This window comes from Scyliorhinus canicula, chromosome 8 (assembly GCF_902713615.1).
Source record: "Scyliorhinus canicula chromosome 8, sScyCan1.1, whole genome shotgun sequence".
Taxonomy (NCBI): Eukaryota; Metazoa; Chordata; class Chondrichthyes; order Carcharhiniformes; family Scyliorhinidae; genus Scyliorhinus; species Scyliorhinus canicula.
Genome location: NC_052153.1, coordinates 181,853,262 through 181,880,487, shown reverse-complemented (window position 1 = coordinate 181,880,487; position 27,226 = coordinate 181,853,262). Strand labels below are relative to the sequence as shown.

At 50.1% G+C, this 27,226-nt stretch overlaps 1 protein-coding gene across 4 annotated transcripts in view; it reads left to right on the top strand.

The window, feature by feature from the left end:
* The window catches only part of galntl6 (polypeptide N-acetylgalactosaminyltransferase like 6), a 1,408,929-nt gene that overhangs the window by 1,185,421 nt on the left and 196,282 nt on the right, over positions 1–27,226 (top strand). For all 4 annotated transcript variants that reach the window (XM_038805796.1, XM_038805794.1, XM_038805795.1 and 1 more), the window contains exon 7: positions 9,029–9,212. In XM_038805796.1, the coding sequence (XP_038661724.1) occupies positions 9,029–9,212 (184 nt within the window). The remainder of the gene's footprint in view (positions 1–9,028; positions 9,213–27,226) is intronic.

Here is a 27,226-nt window from a genome sequence, read left to right as displayed (position 1 = left end):
GGTAGCCATGGTATTTATATGGCTAGTTCAGTTGAGTTTCTGGTCAATGGTAACCCCCAGGGATGTTGATAGTGGGGGATTCATTGATGGTAGTGCCTTTGAATGACAGGGGGCGATTGTTTGATTCACTTCTGTTGGAGATGGTCTTTATCTGACATTTGTGTGGCGTGAATGTTACTTGCCACTTGGTGGCATAAGCCTGGATATTGTCTGTGGTGATCACAAGTTAACCAGATGCAACACAACTGAGCAACCACTAGAGGGAGCACGGGAGAGCCATATAAATAGATCAGGACAGGAAGTGAGGACACACTTCACTGAGGGCAGAACTTGGAGCAACACATATACACAAGACACACTTCACAGCAGGCGGGCTGGTAAGCAGGACACACACACACAGCAAGCAAAGCTGGTAGCTAGCACTGGAAGGTCGTTCTAGGTCGAGCTCTGGAAACTGAACGAACTCACAATAAAGCATCTTCTCCACACTTGAGACTACGAGCTTTATTAAGACACGAGTAACAACACATGGTACCTAGGAGTGATTTCAGACGCTTATGACAGGACAACTCAGCTGCAGATACAGAAAACAAAAAAAAAAATGGCATGGAAATCTCAACCAAGAATGGCATGGAAATCTCCTACTGGACATTCGACTTGGGAAGACATTGCTGATGAGAGGATGTGCCTTGGATACCCACTTCACCTGGACACGACTGGAAAAGTAAGAAGTGTCTGGGAAAGGTTTAAACAAATGTTCGATTTCGCTATGATAGCATATGATGCAGCAGCCGCCTCAGACGAAATTAAAATAGCAATTCTCATCGAAGGAAATGAAGCTTGGAAAGTTTATAATGGATTTAAATACTCAAAAGGTGAAGACAGAAACAGCTTACAAACGGTACTAAACAAATTTGAAGAGTACTGTGAGAAATTTGAACAGCAAGGCATGCTCACAGTCCAACCTGCACAGAGACTGAGTGATGCAAAACTTAAAAAATCACGAAGAGAGCAAGAAATCGCGAATGGAAAGTACAGATCAAAAAGAAGAAATAAAAAGAATTTCTCACAAAGCCAAAACGCTGAAACCCTGTCCAAATCGGGAAGAGAAGGTCACTTACGAATTTTGCAGTCCTGGTGGGACAGTAAAATCGCTGAAATCCGCGAAAAACGGCAAAAAATGGCGTCGGAGCACATTGTGCAGTCTCTGGTAAGCAAAGAACTACAAATCGCGTCTGCGCATGCGCCGGAACCGGAAGTCGCGCATGCGCAGTTTGAAAAAGATCGCAGCGCCGATCGTTATGCGCATGCGCAAGCCGCGCATGCGCAGTCAAAAAAAGTCATCGTCGCGGATCGTCATGCGCATGCGCAAGCCGCGCATGCGCAATGGGAACGAAACCGCACAGTGCAGGAGGAAAGCCGATTTGCGCATGCGCAAGTCATGCCAACGCGTGACGTCATGACGTCTGAGCATCCCGACCACGCCCACTTAAAAGGGAAATGCCCGAAAATTGAAAATAAGACACTTAAAGTGGTAAACACAAATTTTCTTGCCTCAGAACACAGAAAAACGCCTGAACTTACACCAACAGTTAAAAACAACTTGCACAACACCCTAAAAAAAGCAGTCAGCACCACCCAAAGTGAAGAGAACAAAAAGAATTCCGAAACAACAAAAGATGATTTGGTTTTCGAAGAATACTACTCAGACACAGCTGAGTCAGTCGGATATGCTTATCACAGCATCAGCGACACGGTCGCAAAGTTCAACACGAATCAACTCGTGGTAGAAGAAGCCAACGAAGATGAAATGGCTTTCAAAGAATACTACTTAGACATGGAGGAGTTATTTGGACATGCTGATCACAGCATCAGCGACACCGTTGCAAAGCTCAACACGACTCTACTCATGGTAGATGAATCCAACACCATGAGGCCATGGCAGCTCGTCGATACATTGGATGACAGCAATACCCAAGACGAAGACGACGCCACACAGAGAGCACAGGAAGACTCCACAGAGCGAGCGATGACAGGCTCCACAGTGCGAGTAATGAAAGACTCCAAAAGGGATGCAAGCAAACACTCCCTGGCGAACACCATGCATGAACAAGACCATGCAGGTAAACCCGCAGTATCTGAGCAACCGCAAGCAGACTATGACAGTCTACCAAGCTCACAGGAACAAGAAGAAGACAACGTACATCTCACCACTGACACCATGCATGCACAAGACCATGAAGGTCAACCCGCAGTATCTGAGCAACCACAAGCAGACTATGAAAGTCTAACAAGCTCACATGAACAAGAAGAAAACAATGCACCTCTACCCACTGCATGCGAAGACAGTGACAAGATGATCACACTCGACGTACAGGATCACAGCGAGACTGACAGTTCTCAGCTTGTCTGTACCGACGCACAGAGCGAGAACAGTAACAAGGTGATCGCACTCGACGTACAGGCTCACAGCGAGACTGACAGTTCTCAGCTTGTCTGTACAGAAGCACAGAGTCGGGCCACCCAACAGTCCAGAGCGACGATGCCGAAAGAAAACATGCAGATTTTGACTCCAGAAGAGGAGCACCTGGAGTCCAGAGAGACCAAGCCAGAAGAAAACATGCAGATTTTGACTCCAGAAGAGGAGCACCTGGAGTCCAGAGACACCAAACAAAAAGAAACCATGCAGATTTTGACTCCAGAAGAGGAGCACCTGGAGTCCAGTGAGATAACATCAACAGAAATCATGAAGATATTGACTCCAGAAGAGGAGCGGCAAGAGTCCACAGACACCGCGTCAAATGTAATCGAGAAGACTTTGACTCCGGAAGAGGAGCACCAAGAAAGCAAAGATGCGGAATCCAATTCTCCACAACTGATTGATGTCACCTGCACCGATGCAACATCAGATCATTCGCACCACTCTCGGGACGAAATGCTCAATGACTCAAATTATCCACTCGGGACACTCATAGAGTATAAGAACAAAAACAACATGAAGCTCGACAAGACCAACAACAATAGCAAGAAGCACAGCAGAAACGAGAACGACAACAGCAAGAATAAAAGCAACATGAAGCGCGACAAGACAAACAACAAAGTCAGGCACAAAGATAGCGACAACGACAGAGACAGCAACGACAAGAATGGCAACAAACACAACAAAGTCTGGAACAACGACAGTGCCAACACCAAAGACGGAAACGACAAAAACAGCGACAAGTACGGCAACGAAAACAACAAAACAAGAACGACAGAAACAACAGCAATGAAACAACGACTTGTACACAATGGCACTACTTGGCACATGACGGACAATGCCACAGCACACTGCAAAACGATGACAAGACTACAAACATGTCATGGGATGACAACGAATCGCACAAACTCACGTCTGCTCCAGAACGAGCAAGCACACCAGCATCCAAGGCGGATGAGACAATAAATCAACACCACAAGCACAGAAAAAAGTCCATGCCAGTCAACATCAGTGATGTGACCATGCAAACACCTCGGGATGATGCATTGGGTACTTAAAATAACAAGGAACACCAACAACATTCACAGCGGACTTGCAATATCAATATCACCACGTCATCAACAACAAAAAGAAAAAGAAAAAAAGCTCTGAACAAATTCATCAAGTTTGGACTCATAAATGTTTTTATTAAGATTGGACATATAACTACATTGGCTTTGTACAATATGCAATAGCACCATCACCTGTATAGATACGCATATCATAAGTAACTGTTTTCAATACTGTTTCTTTAATGATGTACAGCAAATATGTTAAGAGAAAAAGGGGGATGTGGTGATCACAAGTTAACCAGATGCAACACAACTGAGCAACCACTAGAGGGAGCACGGGAGAGCCATATAAATAGATCAGGACAGGAAGTGAGGACACACTTCACTGAGGGCAGAACTTGGAGCAACACATATACACAAGACACACTTCACAGCAGGCGGGCTGGTAAGCAGGACACACACACACAGCAAGCAAAGCTGGTAGCTAGCACTGGAAGGTCGTTCTAGGTCGAGCTCTGGAAACTGAACGAACTCACAATAAAGCATCTTCTCCACACTTGAGACTACGAGCTTTATTAAGACACGAGTAACAACACATTGTCCAGGACTTACTGAATTTGGACATGGACTGCTTCAGTATCTGGTGTTGAACATTGCGTAGTCATCCGCAAACATCCCCACATCTGACCTTGTGATGAAAGGAAGGTCAATGATGAAGCAACTATTTTAGTTTGCAGGTAAACAGAATGGTTTGGAATTTACATTTGGGGTTAAGTGTTGAAATTGTTGTGTAAATATTGCATTTCAAAAGAGGGTCAGAGGTGAAAAGGAATATTTGCATCTTCCGGGAGAGTCACGATTCACAGGGGCATGGAGCTGGAATCCAGCTGGACTGGAGTTGCTCTGAGGGAAGTCCTCTGAAGATTGGCTTTTCTTTGTGTTTGCTGAAAAGCTGTCAATGTTGAGATTTGAGAAAGGCAATTTGTGAAGCAGTTTGTTGGCATCTGCGTTTGGAAAAATCACTTCAGCACGTTTGGTTCTGGGAAGTCGGAGAATGTATTTTTTTTTGAAGTGAAAGGCAATTTCTTGGAATCTATAAGGGCTGTTGCCAACAAGTTCGTTTCATTGTGCGCCTTTTTGTAAGGTATTTTAGGAGGTTATCTTAAAAGGCCATTTCTTACTGTGAATCTTTTATCTTATGTGTTTGAAGTTTTATCTTTTCTTTTAATCACCATTTTTCATTCTTCAGTTTTTAAAAGTTTCCACTGGGGTCCTTTGCTTTGGAGTTCAGTAGCTACCTCGCCTCATTTCTGCAAAATACAAAAAAAAAGGTTAACGATTGCCGAGATGGATTTTGGTCTGGAATCTGGCTTCAGCAACATCAACACTGCAGTCAGAATACATTCAACGAGACCATGACAAAAATCCATGGGCTGGGTTCTCCGCTGGCGGGATTCTCTGTGGCGCCGGCAGCGCACCCATGCCCGGGGATTTCCCCACGGTGTGGGGCTGCCCACAATGGGAAACCCCATTGACCGGCTGGCGGGACGGAGAATCCCACAGCCGGTGGAGGTGTGCCACCTGGTGCAACAGGGCTGGGAATCCCACCCATGTGTCCACCTTGGCTACAAGTCCTATCATGCCAGGTCGATAATTTATCCTCAGATATATGAGCTTCACCTTCAGCCAACAGTCTCTTATGCGGCACCTCTTCAAATGCCTATCGGAAGTCCATGTAAATAGCATTCAGGTCTGAGTCATCGCTTCCAAGAAAATCAGCCAGATTCATGAGGCATGGCCTAGTCTTCGCAAGTCCAGACTTCTTATCAGCTGAACGTCTTTGAGGCATTCAGTCACCACATCTTTAAATATAGATTCTGACAATTACCTGGTTTAAAAAATATGAAAATTCTCCGGCCTCCACGTGTTTCTGGGCGGTGAGAGGTGGCGTGCCGTTTTCTGGCAGTGGGATTCTCCGCTCCTGCCACTTTCAATAGGATTTCCTACTGCAGCCACCCTCGCCTCCGGGAAACCCATGGGCTGGAATGTGCTGCATGGGACCAGAGAATTCCGCCGCCAGCGAACGCCCGGAGAATTCCGGACAATGATTTCTCAACAATGGAAATTAGGTTGGCTGATCTGTAAATTCCAAGGGCACGATTCTCCGACCCCCCGCCGGGTCGGAGAAACCCCGGGGGGGGCGGCGCGAATTCCGCCCCGAGGCCGGTTGCCGTATTCTCCGGCGTCGGTTTTCGGGCAGGGTTCACGCCACGCCAGTCGGGGGGCCGTTGGCAGCGCCCCCCCCCCCCCCCCCCCCGGCAATTCTCTGGTCCCCAATGGGCGGAGCGGCCGTCCATTTTTGGCCAGTCCCACCAGCGTGGGTTACGCATGGTTCCACATGGGGGGACCTGGCAGGTAAATCAGCTGGGGCGGTCCTCGGGGAGGGGCGCGGGGGCATCCGACTCCAGGGGCCGCCCCCACTGTGGCCTGGCTCGCGATCGCTGGCGGGCCTGTGCAATGGGGGCACCCCTTCCTTCCGCACCGGACCCTGTAGGGCTCCGCCATGGCCGGCATGGAGAAGAGAAACCCCGCGCATGCGCCAAAATACGCCGGCCAGTCTGTGCATGTGCGGAACCACAATGGCGGTTTCACATAGGATCACATGGCGCGTGATCACGCCGGGACTTCAGCTCATGCGCGAACTCGCGCAGTCCCTTTGCCGCCGGCTGGAGCGGCACTAACCCCTCACACTTTCGGGGGCTGTTGACGCCGGAGTGGTTGGTGCCTGTTCTCCCGCTACGTGGGGACTTAGTCCCCAGAAGGGAGAATCCCGCTGGTGGTTTCCCATTGCCACCTACGTTAGAATTATAGAATCATTACAATGCAGAAGGAGGCCATTTGGCCCATCAAGTCTGCACCGATCCTCCAAAAGAAAACCTTACATGGTCCACTCCCTTCCCCATCCCCTTAATCCCCACCAAACCTGCAAATCTTTGGACTGTGGGAGGAAACAGGAGCACCCAGAGGAAACTCACACAGACACTGGGAGAACAGGCAAACTCCATACAGAAAGTCACCCGAGGTCGGAATTCAACCCGGATCCCTGGCTCTGTGAGTAAGCAGTGCTAACCACTGTGCTCCGTCAGCCCAAAGCAAATGTAAAAGCTGACAGACAGCCCAGCTCCACCCACTCTCTGACATCACTGATAAACACCCACTTCTTAAAGGTACATTCACTCCAGCTATTTTATAAACACCCATTTCTTAAAGGTACATCCACTACAGCTATTTTATAAACACCAATTCCTTAAAGGTACTCTCACATGACAGGGAGAATGGGCAAACTCCATATAGATAGTCACCCGAGGTTGGAATTCAACCTGGATCCCTGGCTCTGTGAGTAAGCAGTGCTTCCCGTACCAGCCTCCCCGAACAGGCGCCGGAATGTGGCGACTAGGGGCTTTTCACAGTAACTTCATTGAAGCCTACTTGTGACAATAAGTGATTATTATTATTATTAACCACCGTGCTTCCATGCCGCCCCTTTACAATAGCGCTATTACAACAGTGACCGCACTTCAAATATTTCAGGCAGTTGTGGGCTTGGGGAGGGCTAGTCGTGAGGGTAGTCAGGGGCTGAGGGTAATCAGGGGGTGGTGGATACCTCACAGAGGGGTGGGTAGTCAGGAGGTGGGAGAGTGTAGTCTGGTAGGTGGGGTGTTGTGAGGGGGCGGGAGACAGTGGTCGTAAGGTCCAGTTGGGGTCAGTGCCACAGCTACTCTGGAGTTAGAAATGGTTTTAATCCTAAATTTTACTGGGTAACTATTCTGCGACGAGTCGGAACCATTTGAAGTTTCTACGTTAAACTGGAGTTTCAGATGGTTCCACGTTCAGGCTAATTGCCCATCAGAAGCTCAAACTTCCCGAGAAATTCCCATGCAGTCTTTGCTGGGAATTTCAGGATGCGGGGGCGGGCAGCATATCTTCTGTGGGAACTCCTGGGTACCGCCCACGGTAATTTTTTTTAAATTCGTTCATGGGATGTGGGCATTATTGGCGGAACCGGCATTTATTTCCCATCCCCGAGGTCATTTAAGAGTCAACCACATTGCTGTGGATCTGGAGTCACATGTAGGCCAGACCAGGTAAGGACGGCAGATTTTCTCCCCTCAAGGACATTAGTGAACCAGATGGGTTTTTACGACAGTCAACAGTGGTTTCATGGTCTCATTTTGACTTTTAATTCCAGATTTATTTTATTGAATTCAAATTTCACCATCTGCCATAGTGGGATTCAAACCAAGGTCTCCAGAGGATTATCCTGGGTCTCTGGATTACGAGTCCAGCGACAATATTACTATTCCATTGCTTCCCTAAATTAAAGTTCTCGATCATGTATTTCTTTTTCTTCTTTTGTTTCTTTCTCTTTCTGTCTCTCCCTCTCCCCCATCTATCTATCTTTCCTTCCGGCACTTCCTTCTATCCTTACTAGGTTCAAAGGGCAGATGCAGGGATGTAAATTAAGCAAAAAACATATTCTCATTTCTGCAGAATCTTTCAAAGGCTCAGGATTGTCCCAGATCATTTTTGAGCCAGTGAAGAACTTTTTGAAATGTAGTGATTGAGAAACACAGCAGCCAATTTTTTCACAGGAATCCCGACAAACAACAATCATTGAAGTGGCCAGATTATCTGTTAACCATAGAATCATAGAATCCCTATAGTGCAGAAGTAGGCCATGCAGTCCACTTGGCCTGCATGACCGCTTGAAAGAGCAGCCTACCCAGGTCCATTCCCACTCCCTTTCTCTGTAACCAAATCTAGACATCCCTGGACACTGAGGGCCAATCCACCTAACCCGCACATCTTTGGACTGTGGGAGGAAACCGGAGCACTCAGAGGAAACCCACACAGACATGGGGAGAATGTGCAAACTCCACTCGGATGGTCACCCAAGGCCAGAATCGAACCCTGGTTCCTGGCGCTGCGAGGTATCAGTTCTAACCACTGCGCCACTGAGCCGCCCCCATTAATAGTGTGGAATCTTCACATCTGAAAGGGAACCCTCCCTCAGTACCTCACTGCCCAATAGGGAAAAAAAACATTTTGGACCTGTTTTGTTATTTCCCCGTTCCTTCTGGGCATGGCTTCTTACTCTAGATTCATGTGTTTGAGTCTCCTGAAATTACCGCCTTCTGATACAGAATTAAGATCACTATCACTGAACCACATGGTTGCGACTGACTGAATATAAGAACATAGAAACAAGAGTTTCCCCCCACAGTCCAAAGATGTGCGGGTTAGGTGGATTGGCCATGCTAAATTGCCAGACGATCTGGGTTGAACAACTGCGCAGAGCTGAGGAGAGCAGGGAGCTCCGGAGGCAGACAGTGTTACCCAGTCCTATGGGGATAAAGTAGAGTGCATTCAGTGCGGTTGTGATGGATGGACCTGGTTAATTATGTTTTTCTTCCTGGCGTCCCTTTTTGTCTTTCAGACCAGATCGCGCAGGACCACAGGACCATCGTGTGCCCGATGATCGATGTCATTGACCACAATCATTTTGGCTATGAGATGCAGGCTGGAGATGCCATGAGGGGAGCCTTCGACTGGGAGATGTACTACAAGCGCATCCCCATCCCACCTGAGCTCCAGAGGACTGACCCCAGTGACCCCTTTGAGTAAGTAAAATTGGATGGGAATTATGGCAGAGATCAAATAATGCAGCAGCCTTACTTTAGATGGAGAGTGTTACACTTAGATAACGTAGTTTTATACGATCCCAATATTGCAATATTCCCTTGGCGGCCGGTTTAGCTCAGTTGGCTGGATGGCTGGTTCATGATCCCGAGCAAGGCCAGCTGCGCAGGTTCAATTCCCATACAGGCTGAGGTTATTTATGAAGGCCCCACACCTCAAACTCGCTCCTCGCCTGAGGTGTGGCGATCCTCAGGTTAAATCACCAACAGTCAGCTCACCCCCTCAAAGGGGAAAGCAGCTTATGGCTGTGTGGGACTATGGCGACTTTACTTTTATACTTAATTTCACTTTTTCTCTTTTGACTACTTTTCACCCCATTTTCCCCAGAAATGGTCTTAGGATCATGGAAATGTACAGTGCAGATGGAGGCTATTCGGCCTGCCACGCCGGTGTCATCTCCTTAAAAGAGCCACTCAAGTCAACGCAAACTCTCTTGCCCTTTCTCCAGAACCCTTTTCCAGGGGGAAAAAAGTCTGTTCCGCTGGGTGGAAAGAGGGTGGACGGATTGAGAATGAGAGGGCGCAGATTTCAGATAATCAGCAAATGAAGCAACGGCAACATGAGGAAAAACATTTGGTCTCAACGAGCGTTGAGGGTCTAGAACGCGCTGCCCAAGAATGTGGTGAGAGGCAAATCCAATCGAGGCTTTTGAGAGGGAAGTGAACCATTATCTGCAGCGGAAGAATGTGCAGGGCTATGGGGAGAAAGCAGGGGAGTGAAGCAAGGTGCATTGTTCTGTCAGAGAGCCAGCTTGAATCTGCTCCCTTTGCTTTTTCAGGCAGCGCATTCCAGCTCATAATAATTTGCTTATTTCACATCAGCTTTCTTGCCAATTATCTTAATTCTATGTACTTTGGTTTCCAATGCTCCAATTAATGGAAACAATTGCTCCTTATTTACTCAGTCATAATTTTAAGCACTTCCATTAAATTTACGGTTAATCATCTGTGTGTTCTGAGATGATCCCCTCTGTGGACTTTAGGCGTGTTTGGTCTGTAGACAGACGCTGATGTGTATCTAACTCTTGTTTATGAGTAAGAAATCTAAACAGGTCAGAGTACACATATGAAAATGAAATGAAATGAAAATCGCTTATTGTCACGAGTAGACTTCAATGAAGTTACTGTGAAAAGCCCCTAGTCGCCACATTCCGGCGCCTGTCCGGGGAGGCTGGTACGGGAATCGAACCGTGCTGCTGGCCTGCTTGGTCTGCTTTAAAAGCCAGCGATTTAGCCTTGTGAGCTAAACCACATATTGCTCCTCGGCATGGTTCCAACCTCTCTCTCTCTCTCTAACACAATAGTGACTGATGTCAGTGGTACATCATCATTTGTGTCAGATATTAGCAATCCCATCAGTTCATGCTTTAAACTACACCTCTACCCAAGCATAGTGGCCTATTTTCAACAATATGAAACTATGGCTGGAACTTTGTAGCCATTCACGCCGATGGTATCTACCGGTCCATCCGACGGCAGACCCCCACCGCAACTTTCACGGCAACGAGGGGTGCATTCAACAGGATCCCCATTGACAACAGTGGGACCAGAAGTTCCCGTTGCAAACTACTCAGCGGGTTGCATGGTAAATCCTGCCCTATGCCTTTAACTATTTATATAACATTTCTGTAAGTCCCTTTCTACTACAGATTCTACCCAACTGCAACTCTTACTCTTCCCCCTTCTCAAGTAACAGCCTGGGGGACTCATCTCCCTCTGAATTTCCAGCTTTTAGGGAAGACGCCTTAGAGATATGAGAGCTTTCCTCTGAGCCTGGGAGGACATCACCATCTGCAGAATGCAATAGCAATTTGGCAGCATTGCTGGGGAGCAGAGTATAGGTTTCAGGATTATTGAACAGCAAGGGTAGCGAGGACTTTCCAACGAAAGTCTGATCCAGGAGTTGCTTCCTCAATGCATACAGGAAAAGGCCTTCAGAAGACAAATGATCTTCAATTCCAGGGAAGACTGTCACAGTTGTATTATTACCTGCAGCTTTGACGACTGAAAAGGCATTGAAGATCCAAGATCTCCAACAACTTAAATGAGGAAGAAGAAAAAAAGGGCAAACTTCCTGTAAACCTCTCAGAAAAAGAAGAAGAGATAATTTCCCAATGATATTTCAGAAGGACTCTCTACAGGGAGTGATGAAAGAGCCGCTCTTCTCTCTGTGTGATGTCGCTCCATTATGAACAAGGGAAAGAATTGCTGAGGATATGGAGACAAGACGGCATCATCTTCTGTAATGAGAGAAATTCCTTGTCAACAGTTAACTCGGGGATAAGATGGCTGTGCAGGATTTTGCAGCTTTAGAAGGTTCTGTTGCAACTCCTGTGTTGACTTCGGATAGAAGAAGGTTTTCAGTTGGGACTGCAGTTTAGGTGGAATTTGACTTTTGCCCAGGAAGCTACTAGCTCTTTAACAATATGATCCTCCATGGATTCAGGCAAGGCACTCTCTCCGGAAGACTCTTCGTGGATAACAGGAGATAAAGTAGGCAATACATTGGTTGATTCAATGGAACTAAGATCTGAATGCCAGTCAATGACAAAAAACACAGCTGATTCTTCGGAAAAGACAACAGAGACTTCAAATGCATCGAGCGTCTGGAGAAATGAATCATCCTCTCGGAAAGTGAAGAGGAAAAGTAATCCTACTTTTGATTGGAAGGTCTATGCTGCCTGGACCTTGTAACTTGATATCAGATGGATGAAGGTTCATTGGCTGAAACCAATCATGATCATCAGCCAGTATGTTAGCGGCTGCTTCAGTGTCAATTTTAAAGACGGTATTGAAACTTGAACTTGGACTGGAGTTGGCCAATAGTCTGAACTAAGATTATCAACTTCCACTATGAACGCTGTAATTTTGTCTTGATCCAGATTTGCCATTTTCTGGATGGAGTGTGTTTCATCAATATTTTCTGATCTTCTACCTGGATTAACGTTGTTTAATTTGCATAAACATCTAGGAGGGATTCTCCGTTGGCCGACGGCAAAATTGGAAAACGCGATAGGACGAAGAACAGGTTTCGATGCCGGAATAGCGGCGGGCGCCGATTTCATGCCAAATCACAATTCTCCGTCGCCTCCACAGTGGCGTAAATGCGTTCCAGAATGCACATACAGTAAACGGCGTTGGCATATCATGAGCGGGCATGACCCGATATTCTCCGGGGCTTCCATGATTCTCTGCCTCCAATGGGCCGAATTCTCGATGGCGAAGTTTACTTGTGCTTTTAAAAATCGTGAAACAGGTGCCATTGCTGCTGAGGAAAGGAGAGGGGGTACGAAAAGTTGCCATAGTTTGCTTACAATTGTGCCACTGCCTGGGTGGCGTCTGCAAGGGCCGGGGGAAATAGCAGAGGATGGCCAGGAGGCGGGCTGTGGGGTCGAGGTGGACGGGGAGAGAACACCATTGCCACAGCCGGAAAGACAGCCATACAGCTGTGCACAACGCTGACTGCCCACTGTGAACGTAGTGCTACAGGTTGTTTGGGTGTCCCCCCAGCCCACCCACTCAAGGCGCCCTCTGGCCCCAGCCAACCCATTAGCCATGTGGGCATGCTCCAGCGGAGCTAGTGCCATCTTGTTGGCTGGGATGGTGTGTGTGGGGAATGAAGTGTGTATGTGCGGCTACAGCTTGTCGGCCTCCTAAGTGTCAATTCCGAATCCGGCGAATCCCGAAAAGTTTCTCATTGGAATCGATTGTGTTCCACATGGCACCAGTGCTGCCCCTTGGCAGTCACTGAATTGGTCCAGGTGCGGCTCCCGTGTTGCTGTCGTGGAATCCACGAATCCTGCCCAGGCATCAACACTATGGGCTGGATTATCCGATTTAGAGGCTGTGTTTGGAGGAAGTGTCTAGTTTTACATTGAAAAGTCGATGCTACGCCCGGTGGGTGCTAGCAGCCATGCACGTAAAACTCCCGGCATTCCCGAAATAAACAGGCGGTGAATTGCCGGGTCGATGGCCGCGCATGGGCATGATGATGACCTACAGCAGTTGCGCCATACAACATGGTGACGGCCGCCTGTGGACCCGACCGGGCAAATATATCCCCCTGGACACCCCCCACCAGTCCCCCCAGCCCCCACTGAAGCCCCCCCATGCCAGCAGCATGGCTCTCGCCTGACCGTGGCAGGCACTGGTCACAGTCCGCAGCCGCCACACCGAGTTTCCAACAACTCAGAACACATGCAACCTGCGCGGTCGGGAACTCGGCCCATCGGGAGCGGAGCATCGCGGGAGGGTCTCGAAGCGATGCTCTGATGCCGTCGCAACGGTGTGCAGCTTGCGCCACAATGACGCCGATTTGGAGGGGGCGGGGCATCTGAAAAACAGCGTTGGTCCCTATTCAGTCGCAAACAGGGATTCTCCGCCGAATCGCCGACTATGATTTTGCTGTCGAGCAACGGAGAATCCCGCCCTTAGTCTCAGAAAGGGAGAATCCCGCCCTTAGTCTCAGAAAGGGAGAATCCCGCCCTTAGTCTCAGAAAGGGAGAATCCCGCCGCTGAAATATCCAGTATTGGGCGGCATTCTCCCCTACCCAGCGTGACGGAGGGTCCCGGAGTAGGGGAGTGGCGCCAACCACTCAGGGGTCGCGCCTCCCCAAAGGTGGGGAATTCTCCCCACCTTTGGGGGCTAGCCCCACGCCAGAGCGGTTGGCACCAGAAGACTGGCGCAAAAAACCAGCGTCCCCGGCAGCGGGGCTGGCCGAAAGGTTTTCGTCGGTCCGCGCATGCGCCGGCAGTGACGTCAGCGGCAGCTGACCACTGACGTCACTGCCGGCGCATGAGCGATGTGGGGTTCTCTTCCGCTTCCGCCATGGCGAAGGCCGTGGCGGACGCGGAAGAAACTAGTGAAGCCAGGGCACTGGCCCGGACTCTGAGGGGGGTCCCCGATCGCGGGCCAGGCCACCATGGGGGCAGCCCCCGGAGTTCGATCGCCCCCCGCCCCCCAGGACCCCGGGGGCCTGCTCGCACCGCTGAGCCCGCCGTTCCAGAGGTGGTTTAAACCTCGGCGGCGGGAGAGGCCTCCCAGCGGCGGGACTTCGGCCCATCCGGGCCGGAGAATCGCCGCATGGGCCTCTCCGATTGGAGTGGCGAGATTCCTGCCCCCGCCACTTTCCGGGTGGCGGAGAATCTCTGCCACGGCGGGCGCAGGATTTTAGGCGCCCCCAGGCGATTCTCCGACCCTGCTGGGGGTCGGAGAATTTCGCCCATTGCCTGACTGGAAGCACTTCATGGCCCCTGCTGGGCAGTCGTGGTGTCTGCTTGTTTTTCATGCCACAACACAAGCATCTCAAAGGGCTGTCGGTGTGGGGTTTCCCACCCTTTTGCCTGGCTTGGCGGGCTTTCGAGTGGGGGAGGGGCACAGTCGTTTGGCGGGCTTTCTTGAGGTTGGGGCCGCTGCCAGTTTTTTGGTGGCCTTTCGGGCAGTTGGGGGCCACTGCCCGTTTGGCAGGCTTTCGAGTGGGTGGGGACGGTGATCATGGTCCTGCCCAGTGAAGCCTCAGAGTCTCCCCAAACTATAGCCCTAATTAGCGCTAAGAGTTTGGCCTGTGTCGCACACTGAGGCCCTTGCTCGATGATGGGTTTGCTCAGCATTTGGGTTTGCAAATGGGTTTGCCCAGTTTGGGCGGGCTCAGCGGCGCGAGCAGGCCCCCGGGGTCCTGGGGGGACGGGGGGGCGATCGAACACCGGGGGGTGCCCCCACGGTGGCCTGGCCCGTGATCGGGGCCCCCCCTCAGAGTCATCATATCCAAGGCTTGGATATATGTTGGAGACCAAGGGGCTAGTTTAGCACAGTGTGCTAAAGAGCTGGCTTGCAATGCAGAACAATGCCAGCAGTATGGGTTCAATTCCCGTATCGGCCTCCCCAAACAGGCACCGGAATGTGGTGACTAGGGGCTTTTCACAGTAACTTCATTGAAGCCTACTTGTGACAATCAGATTATTATTAAGAACGATGTCAAAGCCCACAGTAAACTCCTCCACCCCGTGCGCCATGAGAACGTCATACGACCCTGCACCCAAAACGCAAAGAAGCGAATTGACCTGGACACGCTGCCCTCTATTTTGTAACCCGGATGTCAGTGTTTCCCCCAAATCTTCCAGCTCTCCGCAGACACTTCAAATCTTCGAACGTCTGCGGGAAGGGCAGGGGCTGCTCGAGTGGTGCTGGCATTGTCACCTCTTTCCAAATTGCCTCTCCTTCTGTCGAGTTGTAAACACGAGTTGCCACTAGGCTTTCCATCAGCCTGTGCTTGCTTTGTTAACGCCGATGTGTTTTTAACAGCGACGTCTCCACTGCTGCCACCATCTTCTGAGATGGTCCCTCTGCCTCTGGGCATGGCACATGCAGTAGTCAGGTTGAAGTCAAACTCTGGTATCTTCTTAACACCTATTTATTAGTACTACTTCAGAACAGGTTACAGAGTAGGTATGTAGGTCCTTGTCGTGATTGCAACCTCTCTCTCTCTCTCTCTCTCTCTCGAGTCTACCACATGACTGACTTGATGTCAGTAATACATCATTATCTCCATCAAACATCAGCCTAGCCCATGTGTTAACCCTTTACACTACACTGTGCTCCAAGGAGAACAACCACCAATTTCTCTAATCTCTCCTGGTAACTGAAGTCCCCTCATCCCTGGCATCTTACACTCAACATGTACAGTCTCACAGGTTGCTATAGCTGCTCTAACATCCCCAATCAACCATCCTTCAGGCTAAACCTGGAGAGTGAGTGTCGGCAGCATGTTTGACAGTGGAAGGCATCATCACAGCCGGGTTTGACACTGTCCTTTACGGAGCAGCAGCTCCCTCGGGAGAAAAAGAAGGTGCTCAAAATTCTATAACACCTTTCACAAACCCGGGCCTTACCAATCAATGGAGTAATGTTGAAGTGCAGTTACAGTTGTAATGTAGGAAGTGCAGCAACCAATACACGCACAGCAAGATTCCACGATTCACATAATGACATGCTGTTGAGTGAAGTTGGTTGAGAGGTAAATGTTCACCAGGACACCGAGGAGAACTCTTGACCTTCATATCAATAAATCTTTTACGTCCACTTGAGGGACATGAGGAGCATCTATTTAATTTCGCGAGTGAAAGATGCCACCTCCAACAGTGCTGCACTCCCTCGCCTGTATTCCCTCTTTATTCATCCTCTCTCCTCTTTCCTTCCTTGCTCTGACAATATCACCACCCTCCGCTCCCTCCCATTCCCTCCGTCTCCCCACTTACTCCTACTATTCCCATCCCTCACCCTCCTCCCATTCCCTCCCTTCTCTCCATCCCCTCCCTCTCCTTCTCCTGTTCCCTCTTCTCCCCTCTCTCCCCCCTCACCCTCCTCACCCTCCTCCCAATCCCTCCCGTCTCTCCATCCCTCTCCTTCTCCCTCACTCTCCTCCTCTTCCCATTCCCTCCCCCTTCCCCTTCCCCTCTCCCTTGCCCTCCCCCCTCTCCCTCGCCCTCCCCCCTCTCCCTCGCCCTCCCCCCTCTCCCTCGCCCTCCCCCCTCTCCCTCGCCCTCCCCCCTCTCCCTCGCCCTCCCCCCTCTCCCTCGCCCTCCCCCCGCCCCCTCGCCCCCCCCCCTCTCCCTCCCCCCTCTCCCTCCCCCTCCCCCCCCTCTCCCTCCCCCTCTCTCCCTCGCCCTCCCCCCCTCTCCCTCGCCCTCCCCTCCTCTCCCTCGCCCTCCCCCCTCTCCCTCGCCCTCCCCCCCTCTCCCTCGCCCTCCCCCCTCTCCTTCGCCCTCCCCCCTCTCCCTCGCCCTCCCCCCCTCTCCCTCGCCCTCCCCCCCTCTCCCTCGCCCTCCCCCCCTCTCCCTCGCCCTCCCCCCCTCTCTCCCTCGCCCTCCCCCCCTCTCCCTCGCCCTCCCCCCTCTCCCTCGCCCTCCCCCCCCTCTCCGTCGCCCTCCCCCCTCTCCATCACCCTCCCCCCCCTCCCCCTCTCCCTCCCCCTCCCCCCCCTCTCCCTCCCCCTCCCCCCCTCTCCCCCTCTCCCTCCCCCCCTCTCCCTCGCCCCCCTCTATGATCCTGCAGATTGGAAGCGGGATATAAAGATTTCCTGGGACTTCAGAAATAAATGAAAGATGCTCTTTAATATCGAGAGGCCAGTCCATTTCAATACTTTCGGGACAACTTTGAATCGACTCAAAGAAGCTGCCGAAAGTTTGCTCCATTTAATCTTTGTAACAGCTGTTGGTGAAAAGCTTACACACGTTAGCTGTCCCTCGGCTGGATTTGAACTCTTTTGAAAGTCAGTAATGCGGAAAGCTCTGCTGTACATTTCTCCTCAGGCAGCAGTTGCTGATCTTCATATTTCTCATGGAGAGGAATTTAAGAGCCTTTCCCGAACTAGTTTTGGGATGGGAGGGCAGGCGAGCCCTGCACTACCCGGTGAGGGTGTGGTCGGTTAGGAGGCTGGCACAGCTGGGACTGCCGTGGGCAGGATGGTGGGTTCACCATGGCGATGGACTGCCGCACTTCCCACGGCAATCACGGTTGAAGTGACTGTCCGGCATATCCCAACTCGGTTGCCATGGGAGTACGTTGCTGTGTCTGAGTTATAGAATTGGATTTTCCCTTTGATATCTGTGGTGATGTGTCTGTGCACACTCATCGGCAGAACAGGAGTAAAGCCCAATTGTGTTACGCTGCTTTAATATCTCACACCGGCTGACTTAATGCAGCTTTGTTCGATGGGACTTCAAAGTGGGCAGCATGGTAGCACAGTGGTTAGGACAGTTGTTTCACAGCTCCATGGTCTCCAGTTCGATTCCCGTCTTGGGTCACTGTCTGTGCAGAGTCTGCACGTTCTCCCCGTGTCTGCGTGGGTTTCCCCGGGTGCTCCGGTTCCCCCCCACAGTCCAAAGATGTGGAGGTTAGGTGGATTGGCCATGCTAAATTGCCCTTGATTAGGTGAGGTTACTGGGTTATGGGGGATAGGGTGGAGGTGTGGGCTTAGGTAGGGTACTCTTTCCAAGGACCGGTGCAGACTCGATGGGCCAAATGGCCTCCTTCTGCATTATAAATTCTATGACTATGAAGGTGGACATTATAACCCTTAGGGAGGTCACAGGATAAGGACAATTAGATTCCAGCTGATTGCCTCTGAATACGAGTTCCCCTGGTAACGAGGGGGTGGTGTTTCCCTCTTAACTGAGAGCTCAGCTATCTAGTATAAAAACCTCAGATTGTGAGCAGGTTGGGCAGGAGGCCCTTTTGGGAAGTGGAGAATGTGATATTGTGAATAAATAGAATCTTTATTTCTACCTGGCTGGTCCATGTGTGCTGCTATCGCGGATTCTATAATGGACAATCCATAATACCAGCCAGTGTTGTGGATCAGAGCCCTTAGTTGACTGTGCCAGTATTGGCAATTGAGCCAGTTAATGGCCTATTCAGGCCTATTGTCAGAGGCCAACAGGGGAATCGATGAGGGGGCTTGGATTGGCCTCCCAGTGGCAGACTGGGGAACCAGCACTCGAAGGCAGGCCTTGTCTCCTTGTCTCCATTCCTCCACCTCCACAATGGTGGCTGGGCCTGGGAGGAAGTTTTTAATTTAGAAAGGCAAAAGGAATGCATTCTCGACATCTCTCTCTCTCTCTCTCTCTCTCACCCGAACTGCAGTCTGCTGCTTCCCCCTGAAGGGCCTTCTCCAGCCTCAGCCACTTTGCGAGCCTACTGACCTTTATTGGGCACTGAGACCATCCTCTGACCACTAATTGGCCAACTGAGGGAAATTCACTGATTGCTGTTTGCTACCCTCACGATGCTGGTGTGTAGTCCCCATTGGAGCCCAGCCCAGTGTCCCCTCAACCTAAAGTCCTGCCCACGATTTCTGATTGGCACAGTGTGGTCTCCTGATGATTTAACACCTTACAAATGAGTTGATTTGGGTTCGCAGGTTCATGCTTGCATGGATGACAGGTGAAACACTGCATTCTGGCTTCCTGAATGGCCAGACATATGGGGCGCAATTCTCTGACCCCCACGCCGGGTGGGAGAATCGCGGGAGTGCCGGGCGATTCTCACCATGCCACCCTGGCACCCGCACACGATTCTCCCCACCCCCCCCCCCCCCCAAAACGGTGTGCCACGTTTCATGACAGGCCGCTCGGAGAATCGGCGCTCGCCGTTTGTAGCAGGCGAGCGGCGATTCTCCGGCCCGGATGGGCCGAGCGGCCTGCCCAATCCGATGGGTTCATGCTGGCGCCAACCACCCCTGGCCGCTGCCGGCGTGTACAGCGCGCGAACGCTGTGTGTGCGGCCTGTTGGGGGGGAGGATCGAGCACCAGGGGGCGCTCAGTAGGGGTCTGGCCTGCGATCGGTGCCTACCGATAGGCGGGCCAGCGTCTCTAAAGGACGCACTCATTGCCTCCGCCGCCCCGCAAGATCAATCCTCCATGTCTTGCGGGGCGTCCGCGGGGAGGACGGCAACTGCGCATGCCCGCTTTCACACGGCGCCAAGGCCCGGCACGCGTAATTGATGCAGCGCTGCTCCTAGCCCCCTGGGGGTGGCAGAATAGGGGGCGAGGAGCGGCCTCCGACGCCGGAGTGAAACACTCCGGTTTTCACTCCGGCGTTGGCACTTAGTCTCCCGATGGGAGAATTCCGCCCATGGTGTGTCAAGCTATGAATGTAGCCAATGAGAGGCAGGCCCTGAAGTCACATCGGGCAGCATTACCATGCAAGCAGTTGCACCAAGGGTACCTGTAGAATCCGGAATGAGCCGCAGGCATAAATGGCAGGGAGAAAATGCTGGATATAGGTTTATTGACAATACAACATGTCTCCGCTCCCCTCAGGGTCTCCTTCTTCAACCTGCACCCAGGTCATGGTTTTTTATACAAGTGAGGGCTCTCCGCGTTAAGGGGAAGCCCCGCCCCATTACAGGGGAAGTTTGTATTCTATGGAGGTCACGGGAAACAAGATGGCCCTTATCCTGTGACCTCCATGGGGGTTATAGCAGGACCAATACCGGTTTTTGGTGCATCAATAGAGGTTTCATCACATGAGCTGTGGACTCTAACCTTCACTGTCTCTCTTCACTATCTCTATTCTCGTATAAGGGAGAAAAGGCAGCGAATAGAGATGCGTCTTTTTATGTTAATGCCCCTAAAAATTTGTACTGGCTGTCTTTTGTTTAATTTACTACTCTGTGGGTAGTTAGGGGTCTGGAGTCACGTGTAGGTCAGACCGGGTAAGGCTGGCAGATTTCCTCTCCTTTAGTAAACCAGATGGGTTTTTACAGCAATTGACCATAGTTGGTATGTTCACTGTTATGGCTTTATTATCCAGATTTATTAATCAAGGTGTATAAAATTATGAGGGATATAGATAGGAGAGATAGGAAAGATGTCTTCTCCTTACTAAAGGGGTCATGGATTGAAGAAAAGCTTTTCCACAGAGAGGGTGTTGGGAATCCAGAGCTCACCGACTGAAGGGGTGGTGGAGGTGGGAACCCTCAAAACACTTAAGGAACTTCAAATTCCGGAGCGTAAAAGACTACGAGCCAAGTGCTGGAAACTAGGATTAGAATAGAAAGGTGCTCGATGGATAGGGCAGACACGATGGACCTTTTTCTGTCCTGTAAAACCCTTTGACTCTGAATTTAAATTACTCCAGCTGCTGCGGTGGGATTTGAACCGAGACCCCAGGCTGTCAAATTGCTAATCGGGTCACCTTACCACAACCCGTGTAGCAGTGTCTCAAGTATTAATGATGTGGAAATGCCGGCGTTGGACTGGCGTGAGCACAGTAAGAAGCCTCACAACAACAGGTTTGAAACAAGCAACCTGGTGTTGTAAGGCTTCTTGCTGTGCTCAAATATTAATAGTTAATTCTTAGAGCAGCAAGTTGGCGCAGTGGTTGGCACTATACCGCCTGTGTTAATCATATTAAAAGACTCTCCCTTCCGTTCATGAATTCATGAATAACGCTCAAATGTTATCATTTTCATTTCACCTGCACATCTTTGAACTGTGGGAGGAAACCGGGCCACCCGGAGGAAACCCACGCAGACAATCACCCAAGGCTGGAATTGAACCCGGGTCCCTGGCGTTGTGAGGCAGCAATGCTGGCTACTGTGCCACCGTGCTGTTACTGATATCGCCGCACAGGGATGTCACTTGGAGATATGGGGGGGTGAGTTCCCCAGCCCAACTCTTCACAATTGTTAGACAAGGCCCAACCCTTCAGAGTTGACAAGGCCAAATCCTTCACTGTTGACAACCACTATAACTATTGGTTATGCACTATAATGAGTGCGTATCGGATTCAATTACGTTTGCAAACAGGTAATCTGCAAATACAGGGCTGGGTGAGGAAATTCAACTCTCTCAGAACTGGCTCTGAACAGCATACCTGAGCCTACAGCACCACCTGTTGGTCAGACAGCTCTATAGCCTTTCCTCAGAGGTTATTAAATAATCTAAACCTTGTTGGATTCCAGAACTTTCAGAGAATTAACTTGCAATCCAGAGCAATTATAGCATTACAGATTCAATCTTTAGGGTGTAGTAATATTGAAAAACATGTCAATCTGTAATACCATGAGTGTTATTCATGCTCTGAAGTTCTAGAATGTGATTGATGAGCCATCAATTGCACAAGAGACGAGTTGCTATACAAAAGTTAGGCTTTAATAAGCTAGAACAAGGGTGGGCAAACTACGGCCCGCGGGCCTTTATGCGGCCCACCAAGATCAAGTCATATTTTTTTTTTTAACATTTTTTTAAAAATTAAGGTTAATGGGGTTACTGGTATAGGGTGGCTACGTTGACTTGAGTAGGGTGATCATTGCTCGGCACAACATGTGTTTCATGTGAAGTTTCTACTTTCAAATATTAATTAATAAAAATTAATTGCTTTTTTTTCTTTAAACTGAGTTACTTTGTTTTTCAAATAAATGTGTTTCATGTAAAGTTTCTACTTTAAAATATGAATTAATAAAAATTAATTGCTTTTTTTTCTTTAAAAACCTTTTATTTTGGCTATTTTAAATATTAATTATTTTACTTAATATACTATGCGGCCCTTTAAAATTGTGAATTTCTGAATGTGGCCCTTGCACGGAAAAGTTTGCCCACCTGAGCTAGAACTTAGCCCTGCGGTTGACTACAATAAAATGGACAACCACCGGGCGTTCCGACTATTTATACCTCAGTATGGTGGCGTGGTTAACTCAGCCTCTCGACCAATCGGAGAGCCATCACATGTCTGGTCTCAACCAATCAGTCGAGAAGCACATGACCGACCAGGGCCAATGGTAAGCCAGTGTTCTGCACCAATGGCAGACAGCTATGCAAATCATACCACCACAGTGATGTTGGCCAATTGGTGACCATCCGTGTGGACTCCAAGGTACCTTGCCTGTCATTAGCATTTGTTTGACTGTCATGGTTGACTCGCAGTGACCCAGGGAGCTGTTGATAATTGGCAGCCAGTCACCCTGATGGAACCTGAAGGTTGGACATTGTCAACAGTGAAGGATTTGGCCTTGTCAACAGTGATGGGTTTGGCCTTGTCAACAATGAAATGAAATGAAAATCGCTTATTGTCACGAGTAGTCTTCAATGAAGTTACTGTGAAAAGCCCCGAGTCGCCACATTCCGGCGCCTGTCCGGGGAGGCTGGTACGGGAATCGAACCATGCTGCTGGCCTGCTTGGTCTGCTTTAAAAGCCAGCGATTTAGCTCAGTGAGCTAAACCAGCCCCTGAAGAGTTAGGCCTTGTAAACAGTGAAGGATTTGGCCTTGTCAACTCTGAAGGGTTGGGCCTTGTCTAACAATTGTGAAGGGTTGGGCTGGGGAACCCCCCCCCCCCCCCCCCCCCCCCCCATATCTCCAAGTGACATGAACCCCACCAACTGAAGAGGAAATGTGGATACTCAACAGTGTTCTTCCCTGACAAGCTGCCCACTTCACCTCTGGCCGCATGATAGACCCTCATCAATGGTTCCATGGTCCTGTTGCGTGAGTGAGGTGAACCACTGTAGGGAGAGATTGACACCTCCGTGTCAAACAAATGGGAACTCTGAACTGGTCCTTGCATGGTGGATTATTTCACCAACTTCACACTGTAATCATAGAATCCTTACAGTGGAGAAGGAGGCCATTTGGCCCAGTGTGTCTGCACAGGCCCTCCAAAGGAGCATTGTGCCCAGGTCCACTCCTCCAGCCTACCCACGTGACCCCACCTGCACACCCCTGGATGCTAGGGGCAATTTATCATGGCCAATCCACCTAACCTGGGGCTTGTTTAGCACTGGGCTAAATCGCTGGCTTTGAAAGCAGACCAAGGCACGCCAGCAGCACAGTTCAATTCCCATACCAGCCTCCCCAAACAGGTGCCGGAATGTGGCGACTAGGGGCTTTTCACAGTAACTTCATTTGAAGCCTACTTGTGACAATAAGCGGTTTTCATTTCATTTTCATCTCACCTGCACTCTTTGAACTGTGGGAGGAAACCGGGTCACCCGGAGGAAACCCACGCAGACAATCACCCAAGGCTGGAATTGAACCCGGGTCCCTGGTGTTGTGAGGCAGCAATGCTGGCTACTGTGCCACCGTGCTGTTACTGGTATCGCCGCACAGGGGAAGGGCACTGCCAGCCATTTCTGCCATTTCTTGCGGGGGCGGGGGGGTCGATTATTGGGAGAAGCCACTTGCTATAATTCTGTGTTTATTTCTCCGTTTTACGGGGCCTCTGGGCTGTCAATCCCTTAGTGACCCTCATAAGTTGTTTTGATCTGCAATACTCTGTGTAGAAGCTGTGGTGGAAGCACAATAGTCGTGTTCGGAAGAGAATGAGCTAAATACTAGGAAAAGAAAGATTTACAGAGTGATGGGCAAAGAGAGGGGGAGGAGGAGTGGAACTGATTGGATAGCTTCTCCCCAGAGCTGGCACGGGTGCAATGGGTCGAATGGCCTGCGATATGATTCTCTGAACTTGGGGAACCAAATTAAAATATATGCAGCCAAACAAACTTTACAGCCAGTGAAGCACTTCCGAAGGGTAGTCACAGCTGTGCGACAGAAATGTGCAGTCAAACAGCAATCTGATAATGACTGGCTAATCTGCTTTTAGTGATGTTGGCTGAGGGATAAATATCGAGCTCGGGACACTGGGGAAAACCCTCCAGCTCGCTTCTAAAATACTGCATTGGGATCTTTCACCTCCGCCTGGGAGAGGAGACAAATATAACATCTCTTCCAAATGTTGGTGTTATGGGCCAGGGTTTAGAGAACCCCAAAGTGTATCATGGAGTTCACCTGACCCACAACTTTTAATAGATTGTGGTATAGGCCCAGTCTACAGGTGTGGTACAGCAGAAATGGAAAAGCATTTTTTAAAGCAAAACAATGTTTATTCCATGAACTCAAGTTAACCTTTTAAAACATACAGTGAACATCTTAGTAACCATCAATTCAAATACAACCCCCAAAGAATACAACACTAAGTAATCCTTAATAACTTCCCAAACAACATCCAGAAGACAAAAGAAACATCTTTTAACAGAAGCACAGCAGGTTTACATTCACTACTGAGAACATTTATAATTCTGAATTAACCAAATGATCAAGAGATAGTGGGTGCGATTCTCCGCAAATGCGGCGAGTCATAAAGGCTGCCGTGAAACTGGCCATGTTTCACGGCAGCCTCCGCGCCCCCTCCCAGGACCCGATTCTCCCCCCCCGGGCGGGGCTAGCAGTGGGGCCCCATAAAGCACGGCATCGTGGGCTTAGCGACCGTCGCTAAGTCCGCGCGCCAAGCGTCACGCCGGCTGATGCGCACGATGACGCCATCCGCGCATGCACGGGTTGGACGGCTCCAACCCGCGCATGCGCGGATGACGTAATCACGCAGACGCGTCAAACCCGCGCATGCGCGGGCCGTCATGCCCCTCAGCCACCCCGCGGACTGATCCTGCGGGGCAGCGGAAGAACAAATATTGCGCGGGTATCGGACCCGCTGCCCGCGATCGGTGCCCACCGATCGCAGGCCCATGCCAACCTTGGCACGGCCGTGGTGCGGCCGTGCCAATCGGTGCCATGGTTGTCCGGGACGGGCACTTTGCGGCCGTTTTCACGAACGGTGAGAGCAGGTGTGATCGCGTTCGTGAAAACGGCCTTAAAGGCCTGGGAACTCGGCCCATCGGCCTGGGGAGAATCGCTGTCGCCGTAAAAAACGGCGAGCGGCTATTCGTATCGTGGGGCGGCCGTGGGGAGGGGGTGGGGGAGAATAGCGTGAGGGCGTGAAAATTGTCGGGAAGGCCCTCCCGCTATTCTCCGACCCGTCGTGGGCAGCGGAGAATCGCGGCCAGTATTTTCATGGCACAGAGATCAACAGTACACCCTCTTGGTCTGACTTCAGCTCCAACACTGAAAACAAAACTTAAACACACCCTGCAGCAAACAGCCTATAACAAAAGTAAAAAGCTGACAGACAGCCCAGTTCCACTCACACTCTGACATCACTAAAAAACATCCAATTCTTAAATGTGCATTTCTTAAACACTCATTTCTTAAAGGTACTCTCACATGATACTGGGACCAGGAACTCTGGCAATGAGTTGCAGGTTATACATCACTTTCTTGCCCTTTAAAGGGACCTTGTTGCCATGGTAAAGGAGTTCTCAAGGAACATCGCATTGCTTGTGTACAGGAGTGTGCTCACTGATGTATTAGCACAATGATAGCAGGTCTGCATTCAAATTTGAATGATTACGTTTTGTAAAGAACAGAATAATAATTAAGATGATGGGAACCAGCCAACATTTCTCCCAGTGTGGTTTGTTCGGCATCCAGCTGCATTGTGTGGTGAGTTCACAAGACATTTTAGTGCAATTTCCAGAAGGCAAATTTCTTTAATTTTTCATGGGGTCGGTTCGCTCAGATGTCAGGGAGGCTGGTTCGTGATGTCGAGCGACGCCAACAGCACAGGTTCAGTTCCCGTACAGGCTGAGGTTATCCATGAGGGCCCCGCCTTCTCAAGCTTGCCCCTCCCCTGAGGGGTGGCACCCATCGGTTAAATAACCACCAGTCACCTCGCTCTCAAAAAGGAGAACAGCCGATGGTCCTCTGAGACTGTGCCACCTTTCATTTTCACCTTTCGTCTTTTAAGTAACCAAATGGAGCCCTCCCCCTTTTTGGTAAAAATGCTCTCCTGGGATTTTGGAGAGTGAATTTAAATGAAACCGTGGCAAGTTATGCAACTCAACCCTCGCCACCCGCAGTTTTACCATGGACGAGAGCATGGGTTTTAACAGAGAATGGGCTATTGCTGAAGACTCCATGCTGGCCTACACTCTCCACCATCTGTGCCACACCTGTGGTGGTATGGCCCTTGACATCAAGTCATATTTACAAGAACTGAAGAAATAGGAGCAGGAGCAGGCCATACATCCTCTCATGCTTCCTCCATCATTCAATAACATTAAAACTGAGCTTTCACGTCAACTCCACTTTCCTGCCCTACACCTATGTCCTTTCGCCCTCCAAAAATCCTTTCACGGTCAGTCTTGCTTACACTCATCGACTGAGCACCCACAGTTCTCTGGGGCAGAGATTTGATGAGATTCACAACCCTCCCTGTATTTCAGTCTTAAATGGCCATCCCGTTCTCTTCCGGTGCCTTCTCTTTCTAAAGCTTCACCCATTCCCATCATAGTGTTCAATTCTGGTCGCCACACTGTCAGAAGGATGCGGAGGTTTTAGAGAGGGTGCAGAAGAGATTTACCAGAATGTTGCCTGGTATGGAGGGCATTAGCTATGAGGACCGGTTGAATAAACTCGGTTTGTTCTCACTGGAATGACGGAGGCTGAGGGGCGACCTGATAGAGGTCTACAAAATGATGAGGGGCATAGACAGAGTGGATAGTCAGAGGCTTTTCCCCAGGGTAGAGGGGTCAATTATTAGGGGGC